Genomic DNA, 26,775 nt, shown 5'->3' with positions numbered 1-26,775 from the left:
TTATTGTTTTCAGGTATGTAAGTTTCTGTACCTCACCAGCATTTCTTTGAGCTGAGCACAAACCTGGGATAAAGCACTTGTGGTCTCTGCTTTGTTTGTGAAAGAAATCCCATTCACTCTTCTCTTTTCTAGAATATCTAAATGCAAATACCCTTTTCAAGTTAATATTCATATCAGAAAATTCTTCATACTTCTTAGGTCTATAATTTTTTTTTCATTGCAATCATATTTTAGAAAATGAGGACTATATATCTCATTTCCAAGTGTAAGGATTTTTTCCCTTTTCTTTAACACTTTGATAGATTCAGTAATAAACTCTCTCTCTATATATACGATATATAATATATGCATCTATACATATACACCATTACCTCATTATCTTCTTTTTGTGTTAAAATGTACTGCCTAAATGTTCATATTGCTTAGATGTGAATTTTCCATTCTTTTGAATAGTGATCTATGATTAGCCGTTTTGCATTTTTCTTTGTAATTTTCATACTGTTGTAGGTTTTTTCCTCTGCATTTTTCTTTATTTGCAGCAGTACTCTCCTCTGTTTCAAAGATGAAAGCCATTATTCGAATCACTGATAGTCTCAAGCTAACCCATATATATATATATATATATATATATATATATATATATATATATCACAATCACACATTAGCCAGACTTCTTGGCAAGCACAGAATGCATCATCCTAAAAATGCAGAGAAGCTTAAAATGTTATTCGGGGAATAAGAATGGAATACCTGTAGAATCAACTCTAACATGGTTATTCATGCTCAAGTATTCCAGGGAACAAATTCAATTTCTAACTCTATTTGAGACCTGGTTTAATCTATAGGTTTCATGAGCCAGGGAAGGACAGATGGATTTATTTTGGATTGATAGGCATTGAAAGAGTTCCCTGAGAGAAATCTTGTGAGACAAATAACAATTCAATAAACAAGTACCTTAGAGATATTGGTATTTTATAGGATCCATTTGGTAGTGATTAGGCCCTTGAAAAGTCCTGCTCAACCCCAGAGACATCTACAAATTAGAACTCCTGTCTATATAACAAAGGCATGTTTTGGGGGTCAGGGCAAATGCTTCATTTGTGTGATTTTAGCCTTGAAAAGTCAGATATTGCTAAACTCATAATGAAATGCTGCTTGTACAAATGCAGGGAGGTCAAGCTGCCTTTTGGTAGTAAATGTGCAGCTGAGAAAATTACTCCTTCATCAGGAAACTACCTGAAGGGAAAATAATTCTCTTTGAAGTATGCAATTTTAAAGTTGTCAGAGACATTACAAATAGATTTAAACTGACACTTTTATAGAAAGGAAAAGTTTGGTAGAAAACTTGTTTGGAGATTTCAAAAAGTCACAAAGCAAATTAATATGAGAGCTAATCCTGGACTTCAGGACCCTCTTATACCTGGTTCAATGCTGTTTACACTGTATCATGCTGATTTTGGGAGAAGGTAGATGTCTATATAGCCACAATTCTTTTGAAAATGATTTTAATTTTACTTGATCCACATGTGGAAATACAGCTTATATTCATGGGCTGCTATTGTCCCCTGAGGCATTTGCTAATTGGTCTCATGTTAATATAAAATAGAAATCAGCCTCAAAAAAATCCATGAAATTTATTTTCCCCATCATATTTAGATTATATGAAATAAGTACTATAAAAAGTTACAAAACTGTTTTTTAAGTATAGGAAACTTGTGTACAAAAAGTAAATGGTACAGTGATTTCATACAGTAAATGGCAAAGTATGAGGAGTCCTTTACAGCATCCAGGAAATGGAAAGACAAGGAAACACTAATCCTGCAAGCTATTATTGGATCCCAATAAGGAATGGTTCTCAAATTTTCTGCAGTGAAGGATTTTATTATTTTCAATCCATGGCAGACCCAGCTAGCTGTGGCCTTATGGCATCTGACTAGGATGCAACTCGTTCCACATCTATTTGAGTGCTCAGCAGAACTCTACAAGGTCTTCACTTAAGGATATCAGAGATCTTTTACTTGGTGCCACCACAATATTCAATCTCCTGGAAATCTGTTTGCATCTGTTTTATGGATTCTATTTGTTTCCTATGTTGGAGTCCATCATGTTCCTTAGCTCCTCTCTAGGTTTATTAATCATGTCTTGCACTATGAGGACAATCTCTGCTGTTATCTGAGAAATTATTTCTGATTTCATTTTTTCCAGATCCTCTTTTCTTGCCAGTTCAGTGGGTCCAGGTGGTTGAATATTAGAGTGTTCCATCTCATTTCCCTTTGGGGTTGCTGTAGGTGATCTGGAAGTCTGGTGTTTTTTTGTTTTTTTTGGTTTACTCTCTTGATTTATTGTAAGTATGAAAGGTTATGACTCATGGAAGTCTGGTTTTGAGACTTGTTTTCGTGTCTTCTCATTTCGACGGAGTGGGGTGGGGTGCTGTTGGTGCCTGCACGGCTCACCTTCTCTGTTCTGGGAGTTGTGGAAAGGCGGCCCAGAGGCCTCTTCCTCTGTGCTGGGAGCAGCCACCACAATATTCAATAACTGCAAGATTTCTGAACTCTTACTCAGTTATTTTTCCTTATCTTATCACAGCTTGGTGCCAAATTATGTCCCGAGTCAGAGTGTTCTTCATGGCACACATTGAGTCCCATTGCTCTATGGACCTGTGATCATTGTCTAACAGCAGCCACTTCTACATTTTTGGAGTTCAGGGTTATTCTGGACTGAGTGCTCCGAACTGCTACAGGGAAAATCAAGGTGGCATAGACTCCTTTGAAATGTAGAGTGTAGAACTTTCTTTCTGTAAGAAAATTGTTACTTAGTGGGAACTCGATCAAAGTGAAGGTAGAGAAACCATTGTAGGCTTTTTTTTGATCCCTTGCTATTTTTTCTTCACTCCAATGATAGTAAGCATAATGGAAAATAGAAAAGCAGCATTCTGGTTTCTTTTAAAGTTCTCCTTCATCATTTATTCTGTTTGTTAGTGTACAGCTCCACCGAAATATAGGCTAGTTGAGATACAAGAGAGTCTAGCATTCCATGAAGACCAAAAATGCAGCTGAGGAAGTGTGAAATATCTGTAGATAGCTCAAGCATCTTAGGATACAGTGAGTTTTCTACCACTGAAAACCTACTAGGAGAACTACATTCTTGGGAATTTCCTCTTAATGATCCCCAGACACTTTGGTTCTACTCTGTGATTCAGTCCCTTCATAAAATTTATTCAGATCCTGAGGTCAGGAACAAAAAGTGACACACAGAAGGTCCCCATTGGTGAGTGAAAGAACAAGTAGAGAATTGAGGCTTCTTTCCTTCTTTCTCTTGAGTTCTGGGCACTGTTATGCCATGATCAATAATGCTTATTTTTGTTAGGTCAAAAAGTAGCATTTTGAGGGTAAATTAGATATATCCTTTTTAGGGGGCCTGTTTTCATTTTGAAGACAAAAATCTTCATAATTCTTAAAAACAGGATTATGCTTGATGGAAAATTACCATAAATATTAAAAGAATAAGCTGACTGAATGACAGTGTCAGTGTTTATGTACTTCTAAATGCTCTACTGTCTTAGCTATTCTGCTAAATAACATAATACACAGTATATTTAAAAAATGGAACCAGTGATTTCCTCTCACTCATTGAAGATGTCAAAAGTTAATTAGAATATTTGTAAAGTCCTTTGAGCTTCTTAGAAAAGCTTGCTAGAAATGAAAAAGCCTCATTCATGAAATCTGAAATCACCCAGGAATATTTTTTTTAATCCTCAGAGCCATCAGGTAGAGATAAATTTATTTTGCCTATTTAAACCTGATTATGTGGTCACTCTGATGCTGATGAAACATTGTTGGCAGAGAGAAGCATTCCTCATTGGGAATCTGTTAGAAGAGAGTATTACATCAATGGTGATGACCATTATTTATTTCTCTCTTTCTTTCTAGATGCAATACCTACAAGGTAAACATTCACTGGGAAGCAATTTACACTGTGTCTGTGGGCAGTTACAAACTAATTGAAAAATAGCAATAACAACTACAGCAAAGAGTGTTTTAGTGTAATCAGGGCATTATTCTGAACACTATGCATATCTTAATTTACTTAATCTTTGTTATGATCATATAAGGGAGCTACTATTATTAGTTGTGCTTTACAGATGTGGAAATGGAACATCACCTAAAAAAAAAGCTGGTAAAGCCAAGATTTGACTCTAGTAATCTTGTTTTAGAGTTTGTTATTTAACAAACAAGGAATCAACTATTTGTTTTAATATACAGCATAAACTCATGACATGAAGAATGCTTCAATAGAAGTAACAAATTCTCTGAAGAAATAATTGAAATTAGTAGTTATAGAATGTTTCTATTATAGCAAGTGCTATCACAACTTTTGTACCCAGCCTATAATGTATAGAAACTATTAACATAATTTTTAACAGCTACTTGTTTAAATAAATTTTAAACAGTGTTTTCAGGATGTGTGACAACTACAATCTGGAAGGAAATGTGTTTATTGTTTGTATTTTTTTTTTTCTTACCCTTAATAGTATTTTGCCTTCCATAGAGCTCCACTGTTTTTGGCTGTGGGGTTTCTGCAATACAATGTGAAGTGTGTGCAAATTTTGGGGTATAATATACTTTTGAGACTGATACAACTTTCATTTATGGAAATCTCTCTCTAATGTTTCATTTTTATTGAGTTAAACATACCTTATCACATTATTTCTCCAACTAGGTTATAGGGCTTCTATTAAGATGTAAATTCCTGTTATTCGGTACAATCAATAGCTGTGCAATTCTACTTCAGACCAGTGTGTTTGAAGATTTTATATATAAATGTATATTTATATGTTTATTTTTACTTATATGTGTAAATCTACACATGTACATATACACTGGGAATAAATTATTGATATTTGATCTTTGTTTGAAAAGTAATCTTATTACTGTAGTAATCTTATCAAAGTGGCATGCAAATACATGCATTGAACAAATGAAACATCAAGGGCCGGGGATTTAGCTCAGTGGTTCTGGTGCGTGCCTCACAAGCACAAGGTCCGGGGTTCGATCCCCAGTTCAAAAAAACAAAACAAAACAAATGAAACATCAAAACAATTACATTTTTACATTTCCAAGTTACTTTTAATTTAGGTAAATTACTCATCTAAAAAAGCCCATAAATGTCAACCAAAGACACAGAAATCAGCTACTCAGAAATCCAAACTTGTAAAACAAATACATGAGACATGAATAGTGCCTTAAAACAATTATTTCATCTAGTAGATCATTAAATATATTATTTGATTAAATAATGAATATGCATGCTATTTCAAAATGACTTAATTTGCAATAATTGCTTTTAAAGAAAACTATTAGAAGAAACATTTATCATAAAGTGAAGGTCCTCTGTCTTTCAAATATGTATAATATAATCATTACAGTTGATTATGCTCATATTTTGAATTGATAGAAAGTTATGATATTTGCAGGTTCTCTAACATTTAAAAAATGTATGGATTCCCTTTAGAAAATCCCCTCAGTGGGATTTAAGCACCTTTGATAAAATTGTTTTTTATGTTTTTCTCCTGTCTGCAGTTAGAAATTGGTCCATTACAGGCAATATGTCAGGCCTTGAAAAAGGTTAACTTAAATTGATCTCATAGATTTCTTCATAGACAAATACATTTTAACCTGTAGAGACCTAACTTTTTTTGACACTGATGGTAAAATTAGTGGGATCTTCCAAATATGAGCTAATAGCTTTATATGAAGAATGTCTTACTATGCAGAGAAGTTTCTTTCATCCTGTGCTTTCCTTAATGATTATTTCTGTCTGAAATCTGTCTCCCCATCGTAGCTCATTGCTTCAGTTCCACCAGTACAGTGCTTAGTAACTTCCTTGAAATGTCTTTTGGGCAGCTGATAGCACCTAACCACACTCACTGGAAGGAGATTATAAAGGTTAAAGAGTCCCTTATTCCCACAGCTGGTCTGAAGTCCCTAGACCATGAAAGCCAGAAATGGCAAGTCTGCTATGATTTTTTTAAACCTATTTTATCCAAGTCATTTAGACTGAATCACAATCTAATCTATGTAATCCCCTGGCTTGAGTCTGGGAGGATACTGATTTGTTACAAGGCAAGAATCTCTGAGAAGTGTTTCTTACAGTTGTATTTCATAGCCAATTTGACCCACAAGGCATTCTGATGTCCATACTGCTACTTGTCCACACAGTGCATGATACTTAGCCAAATGGTGTGTTGTATTTAACAGGCATGAGTCCATTTTTTTCTCTCTATTGCTATTCAGATTTTCAAACCTAGCACACAATTTTATGTTTTCTCCTCCTGTCTCTTACAATGCCAACTCCAGTGATGCCGTATTGGAGATCTTGGAAAAAATATAAATTGAGCTGAGTTAAACTGAACAGCCCCTCTCTGCTCCTCAGTTGAATTCTAAGGGCAGCCTTGCCATCTGTCGCCTACCATCTGGGAAGTGGCTCTTCTGAAAAATTCAATGTGTGTTTGTAGGAAAAGCTTCCAGGGACTAGGGTCTCTCCCTGACCAGGCCTCTGAATGTAGTCTTTGAGATTTTTTTCATCCTGGTACTTACTCATTGTGGATTTTTCTATTCATGGGCAGAAGCTACACATTCCAGAGATTACTGACAACAAAGAAGCTGGGCAAAGACTGAACTGGAGTGTTTTTAAATCTAGGCAACTGGAAAAGTAGGACTCAGCAAAGGTTAAGGCTTGATAATGATATTATTGATGATTGTTATTTACCTTTTAAAATTGTTTGCAATTTGCAAGCAATTATGCAAGGGTAATCTCTATTAAATTATTTAATCCTTAAAATTATGTTATGAATTAGATATTAGCCCCTTTTTACACACAGGAAACTAGTGGTCCAGAGAGTTTAAATAACTTGCCAAGGTCTGCACAGCTAATTAGCAATAGAGTCAGGATTTGAACTCAAGCTGTCTGGCTCCATACCTGAGGTCATTTTAATTTACATCCCAACATTTGATATTGCTCATATCTCTTGAGAAGACTGGCTGATATTCCTAAACACTGAACTGTGGACTAACACCATTATCTTCTTTGCTTAATGGTTCACAAAGAGCCTGAAGAAATCTTTTGTTTTGGGCCTTCAAATCATTCTTAGATTTTCTTTAGGACAATCCTTGCTTCATTTAGAAATTAAATATGTGTTGTTACATTGTCACCATGTGACCAAAGTTTAGACTACTCCATTGTTCCATAAGGGTAGTAGAATTGCAACAAGGACAAGGAATAGGATTTTTGTACATTTTCTGTTCCCTGTGAAAGATAACAGAAAACCAGCAGTATCTCAAGTGCCCATTTGTGAAAGGAAAAGTTACACCTCAGTGTCACTGCTGTCAGTTTTCTTGTATACACCAGGCAAATGGCTCACCACCTGGGCCCTAGAGAAACTGTAGCCAAGTTATATCCACAGAGCTTGACCATGAGCTGACTGCTCTTCATTTTTATCTCCTAAAGGTTCTGGCAGTGGTCCCATGTACAGGAGGGCTGAGAAGGCCTCTACTGTTCAGACTTTTGAATCAGTTAAAGGACCAAGTAATTCATCAGCAAAGAAGAGGGAAACCAAAACAGTTAATACTGGATCATTAGTTTTATTCCAAGTAGTAATAAAAAGGTTTATCAACAAATTCTCTTAAATTGCCTCGAAGTTCTGAATTATGAATATTCTGATTTCTGAACAGAGTCTATGAAGTAACTGAAGACTTGATCAAGAGGAAAAACTGATTCCCTGATATCCAGAAAAGAATTTCTTAGACATCTCTGACAGTGTCTGGATGGTTGATGAAATGCCATGTCTTTCTCTAACCTTGGCTTGCTAATTGTCCTTGTGGTGGCTGATACCCTCTGACCAAAGAGTCTAGAATATTATCCATGGTGCGTAAGACTTTAAGACTCAGAGGGCTGATGAACTTGTAACAATTAAACTTGCAATGTATAATAACACTGTGACTTTGGCCACAAAATATAGACTTGTTCTTTTCTTTACGGGCAGTGCCAGGTTGAATCTTGGGGTGTCCATTTAAAACTCTGTAAAATTTAGTTTATGATTCAATCCTAGTTCTTTGGTATAAATAGTCTTTGATGACCATTGTGGTTGTTGCACATGTAAATGATTCTATAAGGGGAGACTGAGACAGTCTCCTCTGTCTCAGATGTATATTGCTTGATCTCAACACTTGCTTAAAAAATTTCAGCTTCTCTCTTCTGCCTTCCCTGAATTCAAACAATGGATAGTGGAACTTTACTGAAACTATTTTGTTTTTGTAGATCAGGCTGGCTCTGAACTCACTATGTAGCCCAGGCTATGAACTCAGGGTGATCCTCCTGCCTCAGCCTCCCGAGTGCTGCGATTATAGGCATGTGCCACCACACCTGGCTCTGGAACTATTTTTAAAACAACTTTTTTTTTTTTTTTAATGTTGAGGGTTTAATACTTGTATTCTGAAATGTAAGGTATCGTGCTATTTGTGAGAATAGCAAATTCTAGGAGGAAAAAGTCAGTGGATTTTGATTGAAATTTTGGTGAGAAACTTCAGGAAAGTCCTTTTCAGGAGACACTTCTCTTGAAACATTCCTTGCTTGTGGCCTAGAGATGAAACATAAGGGACTAGTGTATTTTATTCCATCATGGATTTTGTAATAACTCTGGCCCCCACAATGGACTATTATTTAGTTGTAAAATTATTTAAAATTAGTTTGGAGGAGAAGGAGCAGGTTGCTGTCTTTAGGGTGCTGTCAAAGAGAACAAAACCATCATGGCACTGTGGAGATGAGAAGAGGTTTCTTAGTAGAAGATTCCCCACGATCAGTGGAAATGGGTGGGGCCCATCCGAGGCAATGGCTTCTGCTCTAACAGCTGGACCGATGTCCCAGCTTAGATTAGGTACATGCAGCTTTCCTAATTCATGACACAGCCCAAGAGAGGCCACTGTTTTTACTTCAGAGCGAGAGGGAAGGAGGGAGACCAGGATGAAACAGCAAAGGTGAAACATTAATGCGGAGATGGCACAGGACCAAGTCTTGGTGCCCATAGCTGCTGTCAGTCAGTGATTCAGTGATTTGAATCTAAGGGCAAAACCACCCTGAGAACTAAAAAGCATGGACATTTCTTGCCCTGGAGAAATAATCCAGCTTAAGAACCCTGAGTGTATATCCCTCTGAAGCTTTCTGACAGCTTGCCTCCCTCAAGGGGAGAGCTAAATCGGATTTAGTCCTTGTTTCTTTTTTGCAAATAAATTTCTTCTTGATAGATAGAGTTACTGGGCCACATGCTAACTTGTAAACCAGGAACTTGGCAACAGAACTCTTCCTGAGTAGGTCTGTGTATCCCATCTCTAGCTCCTGCTCTCCCCTTCAACTCTCTCTCTCTCTCTCTCCCTGTCATTCATTTGTGCCTTTGTTTATCTACTAATGACATGTTTTCCTGAGTGCCTTCTACATGCTAGGCGCTGTTTTAAGTTCTGGCGATGTAACAGTAAACAAAGCTGACCACTCTTTCCCCTTGGGGAGCTAAATAGAGCTCTCTAAACTTTGACTGCATCTTGGCTCTTTCATTGTGAGCTTTGTGGCTTTGGAGCCAGTCACTCACCCTATCTGTACCTCATTTCACTCATCATATAAAGGACAATATTAGTACTCACCTCAGTTGGCCTTTAAAAGGATTAAATAAAACAATATGTGTAAAACATTTAGAAATAGAGTGTGCAGCTCAGGGTTAGTGCTGTGCCACTGCCATTTTCACTGATTTGCCTCATTCACTAATATCAAAGAGTTTTAAGCAGGGTGGAGTGGTGCACACCTAGAATCTCAGCATTCTGGGAGCCTGAGAAAGGAGAAATGCAAGTTTGAGCCCAGCCTGGACAATTTAACCACCCACCAAGGTGCTGTTAAAAAAAAAAGAAAGAAATTTACAAAGGAGAGCTGCAGGTGTAGTTATGTAGGTATGAAGAATTTTAAAGTATGTACCAGGAAATGGGGCATTAGAAGCAGAAGAGTTCTTTCTCCATCCTCCTAGATGTACACCGCCGATGCCAAAGGAGGAGGCCAGGCTGCTCTTTGACAAAGCAATAGAGGTGCCTTCGCCACTGCCCCAGAGACCTGTGTTTTTACTTACAAAGTGTCCTTTCCATTTTGTCCTTTCACCAAATTCTCTCCCCTTGAAATGTGGATTGCCTGGCCATTTGCCTAGTGATCTGAGAGAGCACTTTGCTGTGTGCCCCACATTCCGGACTAAAGATCAAGCAGGAGCCCTTTCTGAAATTGCACGGGCAGCCGAGGTGGGGGCAGCACCATCTTCAAGCAGTCACTCCAGGGTCCTGTCACAGAAATAGGGACAGGGTGCTAACAGGCTGGGCTTAAATTTGAGCTCCTGCCTTGTATTCCTAGGGTGCTGGGATTACAGGCATGTGCCACCACAGCTGCCTTAAACTCTTTGATTTGAGACAGGCTTTCAGATATGTTGGATCCTACTTTGGCACTGTTTCTCTCTCCTGTGCACCTGCCAAGTGACTTTCTGGTTGTGACAAGAACCACGATGTATCACTAGGTTAGGGTAACTTATGTCTGCTCACACTACTGAGTTTAAGACAATACTTTCAGAAGCTTGGAAAGCCATGTATTTATTTTCATTTCTTCTTAAACTATCACTGTCCAGGAAAAAAAAATACCATGATTTATACATTCATTCAATCAGTGACATTGTTCTTAATGAGTGTTTAAAAATATTTTTAACATTAGGAAAAGTGAATCATACTTTTTAATGTTACTTTGCTTTTTGATAAAACTAGAAAGAGTTTTTTGCAATACATTTAAGTCTTATGCATCATCATCATTATTATTATAATGATATAATAATGCTAAAATTCCCATATAGGTAATGTCTGTTTTGTGAAAAAATACTGTTATACAAAGAAGGGTACATTTTTTAGACTTTCCTTAGTTTTTGTTTCTAAAGTAATATTCTTCATAAGTCAAAACACTCTACTTCATCCTGGGCTAACAACTTCATTTTTGATAATCTGAGTGTAAAACCTTCACAAAGATGTTTTTAGGGTTTATTTTGGCAACAACCCATCTTCCTTTTACTCTAAGCAACTTTACCTCCACCAGAGTTTCTTCAGAGCAACTCTAGTGCCTCTTCTGTCAGGGAACAGGTTACTATGAGCAGATAACTTAGCTTCTGCAGGTCTTGTTCTCTTCATGGTAAAATGAAAGGCTAAACTTTGTGATCTCTAAACCTAGCAGAACTATTAAAATCCCTTTCCTTTTTTCACAGAAATTATAGTATCTGAGATTTGATAATAAAAGTACTAGAGCTTACTCCATAAGTAAAGCCAAAATCAGTTACATTATTCTGGGTAATTAAGAAGATCTGAAAAGTGAAATGCACTTGACCTTAAAATAAATCCACTGTAATTTAATTCTCCTTTTGTGCACTAAAGGCTCTCATGGCTTCTGGAAGCTTTAGGCATGGAGAGAAAACTGTCCTTCATCGCTACAGACAAAGTATTAGACCAGAATTCCTTGAGATTTGTTTTCTTCTTAAAATTCTTTAACTAAATTGGAATACCCACACATTTATTTAAAATCATCTGCTTCTACCTCATCAAGTACGGAAGGGAAAGAACAAAATGATGATGTTCAAATATTCTGCTTGTCAGAATTTTAGATTAAGGAATTGTCATTCTGTGGGTTTCATAAATGAATGTTTAATTAGCAGGTGGTTAGACTGTGTTTGGAAGGCAGCACTGTAGTGAAGGCCAAGAGCATACTGACCTGTGGCTGTGCGCATATCACACTGGGGATGAAATAAATGACAGAAGAAAGAAATTGCTTTATGCTCATTGCTGAGGGCACAGGGGTTCCTTTTTAATGGGATTATATTATTACAAATTTTATTTCACCAAAAAGTTCCCCAGTATCTATTCGCTTTTAAATTGAACAGATGATGGCTTGCCCCCCTTTCTCTCCAGTGTGAAGTAACCACTGAGAACTCTTGTCAGGTTCTTACCTTGAAGAAGGTCATTGTTGATCCATCTCTGACTGTGCCGTATTCTATCTTGGTTTGCTTTGCCAGGTCATCTGCCGAATCTATGGGGGATTCCATCCTCTCTACTGTCAAGAAGGCAGCAAGATTGGCAGTGTAGGATGAAATGATGATTAGGGTGAAAAACCACCATATTCCACCAACTATTCTGGTCGAGAGAGCTTTAGGCATCAGCTCTGATCCTGTGATGGCATCATCAGAGTAGGGTGTTAAGCAGAGTCAGGAGAAAAGGGAATACTTACAGCTGGGCACTATCAGAGGAAAATAAGCCCTTCAAGGACCTACTATATTGTCTATAGATGAGATAAATGTATTTGCTGGTAATGGAGCAAAATCTAACTGATCCTTTCCTTAAATCATTACTTCTTATTAAAAGGCAATTTGTCAGTGATTGATGATATTAAAATAGCTTTAATTCTGGAATAGTCTATGCCTAAAGTTTAATTATTTCAGTTTCTTAACATCGAAATATCCATCCTAAGACTTCTGGCTTTTTATTATTGTCTAAAGTGCATCTTATAGTGTGAAATAAGATGTTCTAGGTCTTTGAGTTATTATGAAAAGTTTAAAATACTAACTTATTTTTATTTAAGATTAAAGAATATGGGAAACTTTCAAAAGATTAACATGAAACCATTTATCTCATGTACTTTAATAAGACACTTGGATTTTTAAAATAAAATTAAAGAAGATGCAGCCATACTTGACAGTGAATGAATCATTTTTCATTTTATATTCCTTTTAGAGCCACAGTTCTTTTTTCTAATATAGAATCATATTTGGCTAACAAGGAATTTGTTCTCTTCAAAGCATAATTTTTGTCTTTTAAAAAAGTAATGTGTCTTAATTACATTTCAAAAACTGGTTGTTTCTCACGTGGAGAGAGGTCTTTCATGGAAAGAATATACATTTTGGATGAAATTCCGATGATTCATGGTTAAAAAGATAACATAGAGGCACTTAATATGCCCACCAAGAAAACTGTCCTCTCTCAAAGAAAAGGACCATCAGGTAATTTTACATCTTGAAAAAAGACTAGTTCAGTTTTGGTCTAAAGGGGCTGTGGATGTTTATAAATCCAGCAGCAGAATCAGAAGGGACCAGAAACACAATTGAGTTCACTCCAATTGCTCTAATTTTAAATGGATTTTGGCTACCTAGTTGCCTGAAATTCACCCTTATTTCTGTAGATAACGTTTCTTCAGTGAACCTGAAGGCATGACAAGTTTATATGACCAAAGAACGGAAGAAGAATGTTCTAAATTTAAAATCCCAAAAAGTACAGCAGATGAAACATCTGATTTAAAAATCCTTTCTGAAAAATGATTAGGTTTTTTGAAATTTTGTAGTTAATAGTGGCTTACTATGGGAAGAAAAATTAAAGTTTGCCAATGTATAAATAATAGAGTTTATGTTGAGGTTTAACCTATATAGAGACACACACATTGCTTACAAAATCAAAGCCAGCTCAAGGCTCCTGATAAGCAGATATAGGCTGGCAATTTCTGGAATTTGAATAAACATAATGTTCTCCTAATGCTATTAGGTATCTTTGTGCTTTACACTCTTTAAGGAGGTAAATAGTTTGACCACAATTTGTATTTCTTTCTTTTGTTTGTTTGAACTTGAGTGTGTAGTAATACACAAATTTATAATAGTTTCCAATAAATCGCCTCCAAGGGTTTAGTGGAATAATTTGTTGCTGCTGTTTTAATCGTGTGGCTTAATGGGATTTATAAGCCTATGGGTGTGTGTGTTTAAAGCCCAAGGTTGTTTCATATCTTTGTACTTAATTGATCTAGCAGCCCTGTGGCAATGTGATATTATTTTAGATCTTTAGTTGGTTATCATTAAAATGGCATTTATTTAATAAAATAGCCATGGGAAAGAAAGAACACATTTAACAGATATATTTTTCTTAGCTTGTAGGTACAGCTTTACTACTGTAAATTTATCCATATGTAATTTGATTGCATTTATAAAAAGAAACTTTTGAATTCATATATTTGTACAATTATGTATCAATATGGCAGTAAAACTGGACAGACATATAAAAAACCAACTGTTGACATTTAATGTAAATTCATCTCTTTCTCACTAAATATTTATGAATTTGGATGAAATTCTTTTGGAAATTAGAAAACCATTATATAAACCTACTGAAATTGTATTTAAAATGCTCAGTGGATGGCATTAATGAAATCATTCCATGTTCGTGTTTTCTAAATGTTCACATAGTTTTGTGAATGTCATGGTTCTCGGCATTAATTGATTTATTTCGAAATGGCTTCCTTCAAGAAGAGACGATGTGTGTAAATTCGGAACTCTAGAGGATGAGCTATGAAAGCAATAAAAGTAGAGTAAAACACCATAGGAAATATCTGGGATGTGAGACAATACTTGCTGAAGTCTCTTTATTGCCTCTTATGGCAGACATGACAGCCAATCCCGATCCAGACTTTGCTCGCGCTCTGTAAAAAGAGAAAGTCTGATCATCACATCCAAAAAGAAATCCCATAAAATGGCTTCCAATGGAGTACAAGGACGAGCTTCTGCAAACGAGAGAGAGCGCAACAGAGCATAGGTACCTGGTTCCACTCCACGTGCCAAGGACAGACGCCCTAACAGTCATGAACACCACAAGTTTGAATATGGAAACATTTGTCACACCTGACAAATGTGTACACACTTCTTGAAAGACAAGCAGAGTCTGGTTGGGCCTGACTGTCATGTACCCAAGGTAGTGGTAACTAACAGACACTGCATCCCACAGTTTGCTGTGGATGGTGGTGAACTCCAAACGGTAGTTATGAAAGAGAAGTTGTGGGGGTGGGTGGATGCACGAGACAGGAGGCAGTCACAGTCATACATCTGGGTACACAGTCCTGTGTGCGCTGAAACTTGTATGTATTGTTTTCTATTCTGTTGGCTAGATGAGCCAGGTTGTAGGGGATGGAAGGAGGTCTCCACTCAAATCATTAACAAGTATGGTGCGTGCTCTGACAATGAAATGCTCTGGTAAAGCAAGATATGACTTCTAATGGGGCTTCTCACAGGATATATATAGTTCTTTATGCTATGCTCTAAATTTATGCCAGTGATTTCTAGTAAATCAGGTGGTGGCTATGCCTATTTAGTAGTGCCTTCATAAACTATGATTAATTGCCCACTTTCTTCAATTACTTGATATTTTATACCAGATAACCTTTTCTCTCTTTTTCTCCTCTCTCTCTCTCAGACACATTTCAAGTGGTTTGATAACATCCTACTGAGAAATCTTAGGTTTATTTCCAAATAATAAACATATTTAAATGTATACCCCAGTTGGAGTTTTCCTTTGCCAATTTATTTTGCAGCTTATTGTCAAATGAGCAGATATTCCAAACACAACAGCATCTGTGGTTTAGGATTTTCTTAAATTAATGCATTTAATCTTGGACTTATTTTCTAGACCATATGTCTAGAATCAGAGCTGAAGAAAATCCACAAAAGAGAAGGATTTCTTCCAAAGGTTGAAACAACTCTCCCTTCCCCTGTAACGATAGCAAAATCCCTTAAATCACAGAACGTATATAAAATATATTACATTTTGGGGGCTAGAACTTTATTTCCCTATCTCCTATATTTTTCTATTGCTATGGATACTGATTAAAGGAGACTGTAGAAAGTGACGGAGAGGCTAAGCTGGATCTCAGTAGGGCTGGTCAGAATGGCAGGCAAGTGAAAGTTCTAGGTACTGTCAGCAATTGGAAGAATCTAAGTGAATTTAATCTTTAAAGGATTTAAATTCCACTTTTCTCAAACATCTGAGTTCTGGAGTTTTGACTGAAAAAGGAAAAGATTGACACCTCCATCTATGCAAATTTGTAAACACTTTCTATGGCACTTTATCCTTTGCTACCCAAAGGAAAATGTGTATTCACTGCCTGATAGAAGTATTATTTTAGATATATAACAAAGGAGTTCCATATATGGCTTTGTCTTCAGAACTGGCTTGAAAGTCAGTTGCTATTATTATAAATCCCTGAGATAGTACTCCATACTACCTTCTAGCTTCATGGTGGAGTTCACCAGCAAGAAAGCCTGTGAGCAGACTGTGGGATGCATGTGACAAAGATGGGCAACCAGTGTACCTTGCTGCATGAGAGCTCCAACTCCAAACCAGAAACTATTTAGTAAAGTAAAATTGTTTTCCACCACATCTGAGTCAGGGTTGCACGGATGGGGGTTATACCATTCATAGGGTGTAAACCTGTGGTAGTTAAGAGAAACAGTCTGTAAATATAAGATAAATACATGGGATACCAGAAAAACCTGCCGAGAAATGTGCAAAACACAATTAATGATGTAAGCATTAAACACCAAGGGTAAAGGCCATACTCATAAACTTATAGATTTGGTGGACAAAAGAACTTTGTGTTAGTATTTACCACCTTTATTTCTAGGGAAACCCTATTGATTGGCTGGAATCGTCTTCTCAGATCTATGTCTACTGAATTTTTCTATGTTTTCATTCATTTCCATCTTACTGAAAACCAGATGGATTATGAAGAAACTGTCGTCTCCCATGTGGATATTTATCCAATCAAGGAGCGATGAGAGTGTCACACACTTGCTGCATCACGACTAAAATGTCAGCATACTGTGTTGCTAGATCCTGGGGAAGACTCAAAGAAGGGTGACTTGCCTTCAAGGGATTTTTACGGGCAGATGCTTAGAAGGAGTCTCTGTAGTGTAGTGATTTCATAGTTTAACAAAGGGCCTGCATTGCTGAAAAAACTTTCAGGAGCAATAACAAGGACAAGGGCTAGGTTTGGGATGTATTAGATAGTTTCAGGATAGTATAGTATACGGAAACAAAAATCACAATACTTCATCGAAGAGACAAAACTTCAGTTTGGAGATATCATGGCCCAAGCATGAGGGTAGATTAGTGTTAGATCCACACCATAACTTGCTGAAGAATTTTGAGTTCATAATTTCCTTTTGATTTGTTTTTAATTTAATTCTTTCCAAAATTATAGCCTGTAGCCACTTAATTACCAACTGTAGTTAGATAAAAAAATGTTTTCTGTAGCATTATCATAGCTATGCCTGACAGGTAGTAATCCACAGGCAGTAAAAGTCTCTGGAAAAACAACTAGTAGTCTATGAAATCAGTCAGAACAATTCATTGGACTTTTTGGCCCCAGTTTCCTTATTTGTAAAGAAGATGGATCTAGATATTCAGGGTGGTATTTAACACAAGAATCTGGCAAATTCCACGCTTTTTAAAAATTCTTTCTCTACTTTCTAACCACCTGATACTTTGCCAAGAGGTGCTTATTGGTCCAAAGAGATACCATCAGGTTCTCAGCAAAGTGATGTGGAAATGATTTAAAATGCAACAATTGTTAGCACGGGAAGCTTTGCCATTTGCCCCTGAGTCTTTTTCATGCAAGCAAGGATGTTAGAGTAATGTTAAAATATCATAAAGCCGAAGAGAACATATGGAATACTCTCCAGTCATAAGGTTTCAGCAGTAAACAGTGGCAGGTTGCTGGCATCAGGGAGAACAGGGCTGAAGGTGAATATATTATCTACAGCCAAAGAAAGGCAGGCCTTACTGTGAATCAAGCACAAGGAACTGGGCCTATAGTTCCTCTTAACGCAACACTGTTTTCTAAACCTTTCCTGGAAGGTGTGCATTATCTCCTTGTCAAGTGTTGGGGGCCGACCAGGCTAACAGCCTCGTGTTTACCCTGCCGTCAGGGTGTCCGACTCTTTTTTGCATCTTCCCCACAGCTGTAAGTGGAGAGGTTCCTGTGAACTTAGGAATATAGTTTTAATTGACAGTGCTATGCCAATACAGTTTAATTACTGTTTTAATAATATAATTGAATTCTGAATTTATACACTATTACAACAATAACAGTTTGCTGAGCTGAAGGAATGAATACCGATATTAATGAACCTACTAATTGAAACAGCATGCAGAGTAAAGATGCTGTTACTTAATATCATTGTTGCTCAGGCAATCATTTACAAATATTATTGCAGTAAATTAGGGGGCTTATGCATCCAAGAGGAGAGTTTTTTGTTAATAGAACATAAATGTGTCAATTGCTCATCCTCTGATATTTTTTGTATCCTCCTGATACTCCCTGATCCATGAACTCACCTCTTCGGAATGCTGCTTTTAATTTGGTCTTTCAGTGTGTCACATTTTGCCCTTGTAAATGAGCAATTAATTAAATTTTCTGTGGCAAAAAAGAAAACTATCTGAACAGCAGTGTGATTGTACCTGCTTGTTATCTCTGGATTCTGATGCTGAGTGACTTGGGGAGTGTGTGCACTGAGGAGCATTAACGAATGACGTGATGTTGCGCTGGAAGACACTGGCTTTATACAGTGTGGTAGACCTACCTGTTACCTGGATATAGATATTTCAGCTTAAAATTCCTAATGCTTTCTTAAATATAGCCAATGTGACAGTGTGTAAGCATCAGGAGGTCTAGGGGAAAGAGTAATACATGACCCACACTGATGATAATCTGAAGGTGATAATCCCAAATAGCTCTCACTCAATTCAGTACTGACTTTCAGTAAAATGACAACAAAAGAGACAAATGTACTTGGAATCTGTGTCAGAACTTGCATGAAGCACAGTGACCTTAGGTTAAAATATGGAAATTCATTTTAAGTTTATGTTTCAGGTGTGAAGCTTACATTTGAATGGAAGGCATAAAACATTTCTCACACTGAAGTGCTCCAATTAAGTGACTTTTTTATGGTTGAGAGTGGGCATTGGGCTACACTGAAGAGGGATCCATTTGTCCTCCAAAGGGGAAAGCTTTGGGTTTGTATTATAACCTTATAGTATATTTTCAAGGATTTCTTGTTTTTTCCTTTTTTTTTTTTTTGCCTAATGCAACCATTTAAAAAGTTTATTTTTTAAGAAGAAAGTAAAAAATCATAAAATGTAAGTAACACTTAATCTGGATATTTGGTCTATTTAAATTGTATATTCATCATGGACATAATTTCTTGGGGTTAAATATTTTTCAAAAACTAAAAAAAAATTGCCAACCACAAAGCAAGAATACAGATATGAATATGTATTAAAAGTCATATTAACTAATTTTTTGTGGTACTGGGAATTAATCCTAGAGCCCTCACTGAGCCATAATCTTCAGACCACCTTTTTTATTTTGAGACAGGGTCTCATTGAGTTGCCCAGGCTGGGCTCAAATATTGTTTTTCTTCACTTATTCCAATAATATCTACAGCTTTATAAATTCAGTTCAGTTCAGCAAATGATTTTTAAGCATCTATCTTGTGAGGGCATTAGTTTAAATGCAGCGATGGGCTTTATTTTTCCCCTTTAAAAGAACATAAAAGGATTACTTCACAACAAAAATTCAAAAGCTTTTGTGGAGCTAAAGATGATTATGAGATTATCTGTTTTTCATTTTTACTTCACTAACTTTGAATGCAAACCATTAAGATAGTAACCAAAATCATTTTACGCCTTAGCTTATTGGTGCACAGTGGCTGAGTTTGTAGTATCAAACTGTGATAGTGGGAAGTAAAGATGAATCAGTACCCCTATTCAACTAGGATTTTGTTTTGGGGAATTTTCTCTAAAATATACTTTGTGGCTTTATAAAGTAGGAGCAGGGATAGACTCAAAGGCATAGAAAACATGAAATGATTATAGTTTCCTAACAGTGCACCTATGCACTGCAAGGAATTACTTTCTATATTTTTATATACTTCTTTTTATGTTTCACCATCATGGTGTTTGCAATTTTGCTTTCATACATGGCATCTTTCTTTCTCTAAACTCAAGAATAAGAGAAAGGCAGTGCAAGGGGCAGTCAAGGAGAATGAGCTAAATAAGGAAGGGCCGGTTTATAAATGATACTGTCAGCAAGTAGGAATATTGAGTGGATGGCATTGCGGGGAGTGGGGGAAGATTACTGCTCCCAGAAAAGAAAGAGCATATGAGATCAGAAACAGAGAAGTCTGGGTCACCAGGAGGTTTTAAAGAAACCGACAAAATAAACAGGGGAAACTATTGAATGTTACACCATCCTGGTAGTTTCTGATGCCAAAATAAGCTGATTTAAGACCCAGATGGGGTCAAATGTTAAAGGATATGGCCAGCCTATGAGTCTGTGAGGACTTTTGGATGTTGCTGACGTGTTTTATTTTTTGCCCATTAGCTTCGGTCAACTTTACTATACTAAGTAATGTACTCGCTCATCAACATTGTCTAGCTTGATCGACTCAGCACCACTGCCTAGATGGAGCCTGAGCTAGGGGATGGAAACATACTTTTCTGTTGCCCTGTGCTCCTTGCATTGCTCAGCCAGTCCTCACCTCATTCAACAGGGGTGGATCCCAGGACAGAGAATGCAGCAAGTAAAACAAGATTGCTTATTCATCTTCAGAGAGAACTTCCCCTAAGAGTGGTCATTTATTCAATAGCTATTGGAGGCTACATTAACCTCACTTAGGATCCACATCCCCAAAGGTCAATGACTTCTTACAATTTGATTTCTAAAGCAATATTTTCTTTTTTTTGAATAGTTTCGCAACCTTAAGGCTGCTGATGTTTTGCACATGATAATCCTTGGTTGTGTGTGTTGGGGGAAGAAGCACCGTCATACACTGTCGGATGTTTAACTTCATCCCTGAATTCTCTTCATTTGATATGGATAGCACTCCTCCCCCCAGGGTATGATAACTGCGGAAAATATTTTCACATGTTGTCAGATGTCCTTCAGGAGATACAGTATGTCCCAGCTGTGAACCACTAATTTAGAGTGTATAGAATATACTATCACCATATGTACTGTCAATATTTATATTTTCTGAGGGGAGGTATACAGAAAGAGAGCTCTGATCACTATTTAAAAGTAAACAATCTGGGATTTTGTAATGGTATATTTTACAAAGGGTAGAGAATTTCAAAACTTTGACTTCATAATGAATGTATGAATAGCCACCTGTGAGGTCCCCTGTCTGTTCAGCGTGAATATGTTGGTCTACTGATCTTTTAGTCTTTTCCAGCCTGGGCTATTTTCCTAAGCTTTCTTTATAATTATGCCAGGGGAAGAGTTAACTGGCATTAATCAAAACTGGACAGTGGACAATGACAAAGAGCGAGCATGAAGAAATACTTCTCTTAGAAATTCCTGGAGGGAAACCAAAAATGGATTAGGGAAAAAGTTCACTGAATTTTGTTGAAAGGTGAAACAGATTGAAATCAAGTAGGTGACATAAAAAAAAATTTTTTTTAAATGTGGTTTATCTAAAAATATCAAATATTTCAGCCAACAGAGAGATAAAGTAGCTATTTTAAATTCAGGGATTAAAAATGATAAAGATATGTTATATGTATGTAAAAATTCCCCCAGATGAATATCATTATCTATAGTGCAAAAATATAACAATAAAAGGTAAAAGACAAAAACAAAAAGCTCAGCATTAAATGTATTTAGAAAATATTTTCTACTGAAAGGTATAAATGTCATTTAAGGATTTGAATAGAGCAAAGTGGTTAAATATGGAATTCTAACTCAAAAAATAAAACAAACCCATGAACATAATATTAGCATAAAGAGTTCATGCTGCCATACTCTACATGTATTTCAGCATCTTCTTATTATTTAATATTTAAAAAAGTAAATTTCACAGAATTTTCAAAATATTTTTCTTTATTCTACAGATTTCATAATCTTTTAATTCTGGTGTTTCTTATTAGTGGTAATAATTCCTAGGTAACTTTTTTTCTTTTGTTTACTTAAGTAGTTCAATAGTCAAATATCTGAACATCATTTTATTGTTCTTGCTGAAACATTTTAGATATATTAGTATGTATTGCTTTTGTTGTACTATAACTCAGAGGAAATGGATAAATAACCACTTTATGTTGTTGAAATACTGATATAATTAAAATAATATAAAACATTACTCTTACATCTTACTCTCTTTTAAGAAGTATCTATATGAACAACTGGAAGACATTCATTTACATAGTGGCTTTTACACAGTAACCTAGAAAGAATAAAACACTGAGCAAAACTGTACATTAATTGTATTTTTGTATACCTCTAAAGCCAACAGGTAAGTTTGAAACTGACCTAGACCCATCGTAGTGAATTCAGTAGTTTTCAAACTTACCTTGCAATGACAAAGAGAACACAACTGACTCCCAAGCAAGCTAAGAGCACGTACATCCAAATGTCTGGAGACAGAGGGTTGAGGAAGGAGAAGACACCCGGGTTGGTCCCATTGGGCTTCCGGTAGAGAATGCTGATGCCCAAGGTCATGAAGGGCTTGGAGAAGTCAATGACCTTCTCCCGAACATAAGTGATGGTAAGAGGAGCCACTGCCAGATCAGCCCTCTGGAAAAGTGAAATTGTCTGCTTAATTGTCTCACTTCTCTGTGAATGTCTAGACTCTTTCTGGGTACACGTGGTCCCTATTCTCAACTCTAAATGCTTCTCATGCAAGAAGCTTCTAGGGTGACTGGCTTTAATACACAAAACAGGTTATTTCCACAGGTAAATTATGAAATAGCATTTATCAGCAAAGGGAAATGAAAAGGGATGAATTCACAGACATGATCATTCAGAAATAAAATGGAGGGAAAATGCAGAAGGATGTCTTTATAAAACACATATGAAAAATAGAAGAAATGAGCAACTTAGTCATGATACTAGTTGACAAGATGAGATTTTGCTCTGAGCCTAAAATCTTAGAATTTTTAATCTAAGAATCATTCAAGCCTATTCTTTGGTATGAAGGATGGATTCATAAATTTTTATCCTTACTTGATCTTCCAAGTAAACAAACTTGAAAACATTTCTTCTGACACTGATTCAATCACTTTTTCTTTTACCTCCTCTCATTGTACATTTGTTCCCAGGCATAGAAAATGTATTTTTGCTTACGTGATCTATGAGTTCTTTAACCATCCCATTCCACTCTCCTTTGTCATTCTGGGCACCATATTTGCCATCAGGGACTAGTTTAACATCATAAAGGAAACCTAGGATGTTTGACAATTCTTTCAGCAGATCCAGGCAATATCCTTCAAATCTGTCATTCCCATATAGGGGCTTATCCGATTTCCTGTACATCACATAGGGCTCTTCCTAAATGAAACAAACCAAACATGAAAACTCCATTAATGTGAAAGGAAGGATTGTTTCAACAGCAGCCTGAAAACAGGACATATCTGAGGATGGTTTTTAAGAGCTGAGAATGGCGAAGTCACTTACCTTCCCGCCTTTGCTAATCTTGTCCTCCCTGTGCCCTCTACAAATATAGAACATTTCATATATTTTTTTCTTTCCCTCCTGCTTCTTTGGATGGGAGATTTTTCTTGCACTGCTGAGAGGGGTGCTGTGAGTGAATGGTGTGATAGAAACACAGTCATGTTTAAATTTTGGATCTGAGTAAATGGAAAGGCTCCCAGGGCAGTGGAATCTCAGATGCTTGGCCTCCAGCTGTGCCCACACCTGGGCTCCTTTGCATGAACCCTCACTCTTTTTCTCTTAACAGCCCCATCTACTTACACAGGGAAAAAAAATAGAAATCACCAAATACATCCCATTTTTCAAACTTCCTATTTTATATTTTCTTCCTTCTTCATACACTTTTTCTCAATATTATTATCCCTTACTTTTTATATGTTTTGGCTGACCATATAAATGTCATTCCCATCTCAACTCTGGTAACTTTTGGCTTAGAAGTTGCTGTGATAAATCCCCTGCCCTATAAGAAATGACTACTGAACATTTCCTTTGAACCATGCATCTATAATCTTATTATTTCTTACTTGACTAAATGAAAGTTCATTTTTGTTATATAAAATTATACTCCATATATACTGCTGACATATTGTATATGTTTAGGTTTATAAACAAGTGAACTAATAGTTCAATCATGCAAATACAGTAGAATATATTATTGTAAGTTGATGGCAGAGGAAGTAGTGATCAGAAGAACAAAATATTTTTTTACTCTAGATGACAGGTCTCACAACTATTTCACAAATAAGTAGTTCTAATATGGACTGAATAAAACAAGGCAGGCATTGGTGCAAGGGAGGCATTCACAGAGGGCTGCTCCTGTCCAACTCTCAGGAAAGGAACAGGATGAGAATAAACAACTGGTAGGTGCTCAGTGGCTGGAGTGACATAGGATCAGGGTTCCAACAGGAAGCAGGGTTTTTTGAAGAACAGTTAACGAAGGAGCTATTACAGACAAAGGCAGCCAAGGGAAGGGAGGGTGAGATTAGAGACAGGATGTTGACACTCAGAGACTCGTTGCATCAGGAAGCCAGGACATTCCAGGACTGAGGCTGGGACAAGCGGAAGTGTTCTTCTAGACCCCACTGCAATTGGACCCTGGATGTAGGCTGGAAGACAGGGTAAGAGCTGTGGCTGTGGAAGGACAGAGGTTCTGACAAAAACCATTAGTTGACAGTAGGGAGGATCCAGGGAAAGAAATTCTCTTGCCTCTCTCCATTTCCCTTGTCTCTTGCTAGACTCCTCTTGGTTGGACCTAAAAGCCAGCAGTCAGAGAGCAAGAAAGACCAGGTGGGTGAGGGTGGAGAGTGAGGGAGAGCAGAGCTGAGAGTTCACTGAGGCTAGGGATCTTCAGATAAAGGGTGGAAGCCTGTAATTCAGGAATGTACAAAAATATGTGGGTAGTGACTCAGTTAAAGAATAGACATATGCAGACAGAATCACCAACATAAAAAAGACAGTTGAGAAATCCTTTCAGGTCTAGAGTAGGAGTCTACATTGAATGCTCCGAATTCTAGAAGACAACTTACCAGAATGGTGGTGACAATGAGTGTTCGGTTGGCCAGTGAATCGGTGATATTGTTGGTCTTGTCTTTGTTGCCATCCGTCATGTTGAGTCCACTGTTGGAGTTCCAAATCCCAATCTACACAGAACACATACATTAGAGGCTGCTGATTGTTGGCGACCATGATAACACTAAAGAGAGGCCCCTCTCTTTAATAGTTCAGGAAAGGGCAGGAAAGCTTGCAGTCCTGGATACCAGGCCGTCACACCTCTAAATGTGGGAAAATGAAATATGAGAGAATGAGTGTGTAGACACAATAGGAGAAATTCAAGGCAGGGTTTGGGGGAGAACATTTTTAGTTACAAACTAAAACTATCATGCTCATTATTTTTATTTAAATTGAAAAATTAATAATTTTAAATGGCTATCAGAGTTTTCTTCCAATATGTATTTGTGGAACATCTATTTTTGTGCTAGACACTGCTCTATGCATTGGAGGATGGAGCAATATAATAATAAAAATTGCTGCCCTTGTGGAGTTTGCATTCTATTGATACAAACATTATACTGCCAACCCAGAACACCAGTTCCTTTACCCTTTTTCCTCTATTTTATTAGTATATGCTTGCAGTACATGATTCTATTCATCATGGGAGTTGGTACCTGTACATAGCACATCTTAGTTCCTTTTACTTTTCCTTTCCTTCCCCTTCCTCTCTCTCTAAACTTTATGAAGTGTGGGATGGAGGAAGCAGAGCAGATGGTGGAGTGACTGAGCATTGAGAAGGGAAAATAAATGAGAGAAAAATGTGGATTACACGTTGACCAAATTCTGAATCTATCTTCACTGAAGAGCCAATGCTGAGAAATTGATACCTTCTGTGCAGTCCAGAAGGACTTTGTTCACATCGTTGTCATCTGACCTAGAACCTTCTGCTATTATTATTTGTTCACTTGTCTTCTGTGTCTACGTGAGCATGGACTCCTGAAATGTGGACACTCACTCTTTTTTCCCGATACTCACTTTTATCGCTTACTGATCTTTCTATTACAGAATTAATCATGGTGCTTAGCATTCAGGAAAGCCCATTACCCTTTTAAAAAATAATAACATGATTTTCTCCAGTGGTCTTATTACTCTTGGATTATGAAGCTTCACAGAAACATTGGTGAAGCAGCCCTAATCTGAAAACTCAAAATCTGAGATGCTCCAAAATCCAAAACGTTTTGAGTACTGATATGATGCTACAAGTGGAAAAGGGCACATCTGGCCTCATGGGATAGGTCGAATAAAAGCACAGGTGTATTAGATATTGTGTAGGATTAACTGTAGGCTATGTGTATGTTATGTTATGGCTTAGATCTAGAACGTCCTCCCAGAAGCTCATGACTTCAGAGTAGGGGCTTTGAAAGGTGATTGGATCATGCAGGCACCATACTCATCCCTGATGAGTTCATAGTTAAATATGCTATAGTTGGAAGAAGTGGGTCACCAGAGCCATAACCCAGAAAGCTATATCTCTCTCCTTGGCTCCTCCATTCTTCCTGTGATATAAGCAGCTTTCCTTTGTCAGACCTTTCCACCATATCCTTCCTGCCTTGGAGCCACCAACAATGGACTAAATCCTCTAAAAACTGTGAGCCAAAATAAACCGTTACTTTGTTAAGTTGTGATTGTTGACTATTTTGTCCTACCAATGAAGAAAATGAATAAGACATAAGTTGTAAGTGAAACATACACCAAGTTTGTGTTTAGATTTAGATTTCTTCATAAGGTATCTTATGTATATGCAAATATTCCAAATCCTCTCCCCTCCAAAAAATACACAATCCAAAACACTTCTTGTCCTGAGACCTTCGGTTGAGGAGG

General features: G+C 36.9%; 1 protein-coding gene across 5 annotated transcripts in view; it reads right to left on the bottom strand.

The window, feature by feature from the left end:
- Grik1 (glutamate ionotropic receptor kainate type subunit 1) overlaps positions 1-26,775 on the bottom strand; it is a 394,986-nt gene that overhangs the window by 22,049 nt on the left and 346,162 nt on the right. For all 5 annotated transcript variants that reach the window (XM_004842256.4, XM_087213299.1, XM_021256142.2 and 2 more), the window contains 5 exons: positions 24,930-25,043; positions 23,038-23,241; positions 22,265-22,488; positions 16,228-16,346; positions 12,059-12,276 (listed from right to left, as the gene is read on the bottom strand). In XM_004842256.4, the coding sequence (XP_004842313.2) occupies positions 12,059-12,276; positions 16,228-16,346; positions 22,265-22,488; positions 23,038-23,241; positions 24,930-25,043 (879 nt within the window). The remainder of the gene's footprint in view (positions 1-12,058; positions 12,277-16,227; positions 16,347-22,264; positions 22,489-23,037; positions 23,242-24,929; positions 25,044-26,775) is intronic.

The sequence above is a fragment of the Heterocephalus glaber genome, unplaced genomic scaffold (genome assembly GCF_053883595.1).
Source record: "Heterocephalus glaber isolate CG9 unplaced genomic scaffold, H.glaber_assembly_v1.0 deba00000122, whole genome shotgun sequence".
Classification (NCBI taxonomy): Eukaryota; Metazoa; Chordata; class Mammalia; order Rodentia; family Bathyergidae; genus Heterocephalus; species Heterocephalus glaber.
The sequence above is the reverse complement of the archived record's forward strand: the minus strand, read 5'-3'. Positions and strand labels throughout refer to the sequence as shown.